Source organism: Apis dorsata, unplaced genomic scaffold (genome assembly GCF_000469605.1).
Source record: "Apis dorsata unplaced genomic scaffold, Apis dorsata 1.3 scaffold_598, whole genome shotgun sequence".
NCBI lineage: Eukaryota > Metazoa > Arthropoda > Insecta > Hymenoptera > Apidae > Apis > Apis dorsata.
Genome location: NW_006263802.1, coordinates 113,811 through 117,936, shown reverse-complemented (window position 1 = coordinate 117,936; position 4,126 = coordinate 113,811). Strand labels below are relative to the sequence as shown.

The 4,126-nt window shown below is 21.5% G+C and overlaps 1 protein-coding gene across 1 annotated transcript in view; it reads left to right on the top strand.

Annotated features, from left to right (window-relative positions):
• LOC102678985 (larval cuticle protein 65Ag1-like) overlaps positions 1-1,987 on the top strand; it is an 18,996-nt gene extending 17,009 nt beyond the window's left edge. Inside the window, exon 3 of the mRNA XM_006621167.1 lies at positions 1,297-1,987. Within this exon, the coding sequence (XP_006621230.1) occupies positions 1,297-1,689 (393 nt within the window). The 3' untranslated portion in view covers positions 1,690-1,987. The remainder of the gene's footprint in view (positions 1-1,296) is intronic.
• Positions 1,988-4,126: the final 2,139 nt, after the last annotated feature.

Sequence of the window (4,126 nt, the reverse complement as noted above, 5' to 3'; positions counted from 1 at the left end):
TTTAATAAAATTAATTATTTTTTATATATAATTATATAGAATATATCTTATAAAATTTATAAACATATTATAATTCAATACATTTTATATAAAATTAATATTCATAAAAAGTAAAGATATTTTGTAAATTAGTTTTTTAGTCAACTTTTTTAGTTAAATTAGTTTTTTTTTATAAAAGTTAAAATTATTTTTTTCACTAAAATTAAAAATTTAATTATTATTATTTTAATCAAAATGTACATGATATATTTAGTTCAGAAATTATAAATTATTTTCATTTTTCTTGCAAGAAACTTTTAAGCAGTATTATGTATTATTCATAGTGTAACCCAGGTTTCTTTAAAATCTGAAACTCTGAAATTCATACATATTCCTCTAGTTAAATAACTTTTGGCATTCTAGTAACTATATTGCTTGATTATTTTAAAAAATTAAAAAATTCTAGAAAACAATTTTTTATTCATTAATTTAATATAATAATATTTTAATTTTCTTTTTTTTTTTAAACTTAAATGCCAAGTAATATGTTAAAAAGAATACTTTTTTCTTAATTTTATATGTTTTATATTTGTAATTAAAAAATAAAACTAAAATTATAATAATAACCAAAATTTGTTATAATTCAAAAATTTTTATAAATTTTACGATTCTAAGTTTTAGAATAATTTAGAATAATTTAAATTCTCAAAAATTTTTTAGAAAAAAACTATTTTTAGTTATTTATTTTATTTATTAATATAAAAAATTATTGAGTAATTCAATTTTTAAAATGAATATTAAAATAAATAAATAAATTGTTATGCCAACTTTTTTCAAAGTTGCAATAATTTAAAGATACAATTTTTCGATTCAAAATTTAATGATCTACATATAATTGTTAATCATACGATACTGCAATTCCAATATATTTTTCTACACATATTTAAGTATGAAAACATACTGAATTCAATACAATAATTCACAATTATACTACTTCAGAACTTGATACAAAAATGGTTCACTACAAACGGTTATATAAAAAATATATAAAAATAAATGTAACATATTAATCTTTTGACTACAATCACTATCAATAAATAATTGCCATCAATAAACGATTCTAAGCAAATCAAAAACTTTTAGCGCCATTATCAATGCATATGTACTTAAAAAATTATTAAATTATATATTTTGCCTAACTAATCACAAAAAAAAAACTTTATAAATAACCTCTACGTTTCAGAAACAATTTCACCCTATGTACCCTATCTAACTCTTTACCAAGAAAAAAAATGTAAACAAACATTCGTGTTACAGATTATCGTATTCTGTGCCCTCGCTTCCATGACAACCGCCGCCTCTTTAGCCGGATACACCATCCCCATTCCCATTTTGAGACAGAGCTTGGACGGTCCAAATCCAGATGGAAGTTACAGTTACAGCTACGAGACGGCGAATGGCATCCAGGCGCAGGAAATCGGATACGTTAACTATGTGGGCACCCAGACGGAGGCACGTGCGGTCCAACAGGCCCAGGGTAGTTACACTTTCACCGCGCCGAACGGTGAAGTTGTCCAAGTGAACTACGTGGCTAACGAGAACGGATTCCAACCCCAGGGTAGTCACATCCCCCAAACACCACCGGCCATCCTCAAGGCGCTCGAGTACAACGCAGCTCACCCCGAGCAGAATAACTACGGCGCGCAATGAAACGACGGGATGAACGAAAGAAAAGGATCGGTCTCGAACCTCCTCGATGATTACTACAATATTTGAGCCAAAGTTTGGGAAAGAAGGGAAATCGAACGTTCTCCTTTTTTGTTCGAAAGGATTTGCTCGATTGTGTCCTTCTGAAAAGAAGAAGTGGAGAGAGGAGATTTGAAACTAGATCCTCATGTTATTTTTTTTTTTAACCTATGAGTTATTAGATTTCTTATTTTTTTACACGGAGAAATTGTGAAACAACGCACAGAATTATTGTAAATAAATTGTATATTCGAATTTTTAACATGCTTTGTTGATCGAATTATCGAAAAAATGTTTTGACGTATGCGTGAATCTAATTTTTGTTAAGGATTAGTTTTGTTAACGGTTAAGTTGAACTAGTTTTAATTTTTAATTGATCGGCCGATGTGCACAAGGATTATTTGAAGATATTTTATATTTATTAAGAGCTTTAGTGTAGATTTTGAATACTATGGATGCTACGGATTTGAATATTTATGAAATATTGATAATGAAAGATAAAACGATAAGATTTTCAATTGAATTAATACAAGAAGCTTAATATAATAATAATATTCTAATACATACTATGTTATTATCATTATAATTACTTTCATAGAATCCAGAAATAATTGTTGAAGTTTTGTTCAATTTTTAAGTTAATCTAAATAATCGTGTAAAAGCTTCTTACATAAATATTTATTTTTATAAGTAATTATTTGATAATAATAATATATCATTGATTTGAAATAATGGCAAAATTGCAATAAAGAAATATTTCACGAAATGAAAAAAAAAACAATTTTACATAAATTGTTTTAGTTAAACTTAATTAATAAATATAATAATGTACACTTGTTGGAAACAAAGTAATTGTAATAATAATTTAATTTTAAATTATATTATATATTATGAAATGTTGCCAATAGTATTAGTATATTAAATTGTTATTATAATATCATAATTAAAATATCATTAAATTAAAAAACAAAAAAACAATTTGTTAAAATAAAAAAAACTTATTATATTGAAAATATTTTTGAAATCAATATTTAATTAAAAATTTTTGCAATTTTGCAGTTGCATTAAACTGAGATTATAATAAATACGTTTTCCTGACGAATAATTAAAAATGTTTATAAAGTTTATTTATAAGTTTATAAAAAATGTTTATAAACTCATATAAAGAAAACATATATTATATGTTTGTGCAATAATTTGTTTGTTTAATTCTTCTACCAATTTGTTCATTAGAAAACGCATTTATAGTGATATAAAATATCTCTTTTCTTTCATGAAAAGCATAAGTTAAAAAAATCTTTGCGAATATAAAATGAAAAATTATTTAAATGATTATTAAAATATCTCTTTTCTTTCATGAAAAGCATAAGTTAAAAAAATCTTTGCGAATATAAAATGAAAAATTATTTAAATGATTATTAAAATATCTCTTTTCTTTCATGAAAAGCATAAGTTAAAAAAATCTTTGCGAATATAAAATGAAAAATTATTTAAATGATTATTAAAATATCTCTTTTCTTTCATGAAAAGCATAAGTTAAAAAAATCTTTGCGAATATAAAATGAAAAATTATTTAAATGATTATTATATTTATGAAATTATTTAATTAATTATCATAATGCACAGAAAAATTTTTATTCAATTAATTATGAAAATTATTCTAATCTATGCAATTAGTATATTTATTTTAATATAAAAAGTAATTCATATTAATATCTCAAAATTTCTTTTCCTTCATTCGATTAAACTAATTCGATTAAATTAAGACTAAAATAATATTTTTTTACAATAAATAATTTATTATTCTATTAAAATGAAAAATATGTTGTTAATTATGTTGTATATTTTATAAATAATTGTATATAAAAATATTTTAAATTATATAATACTTTAAATACTAATAATACTTTAAATATTAAAAATACTTTTAAATTATATTATATTTTAATCTTTTACAATTTTACTTGCAAATATATAAAGTTAATAATATTTGAAGTTCTGTTTTTAAATACTTTAATATTTTAAATTATTAGAATTACAATATTAAAACTGCATATTTAATTATTCTGGACATAAATTTGACTCTAATCAGATCATTTTTATAAAATGTTTTATTAGTAACAATACTTATTTCATTATTTATTTCTGCATAAAATATTATGAATAATCAAAATTTATTTATTATTATTATTAAAATAATGTGCCAAACTATATTGTTTAAACTATTATGCATTTATAATTAAAGTAATTAAAATTTTTAAAAAATACTAACTCTTGTTTTTATTTTAACAAGTACAATCACATTTAAACTTAATTACTTCATAAAAGAAATATTTTTTTTTTAAAATAAAGTTACATGTATTTTAAATATATTAATTAATTATTTTTAAAATTCACTTAA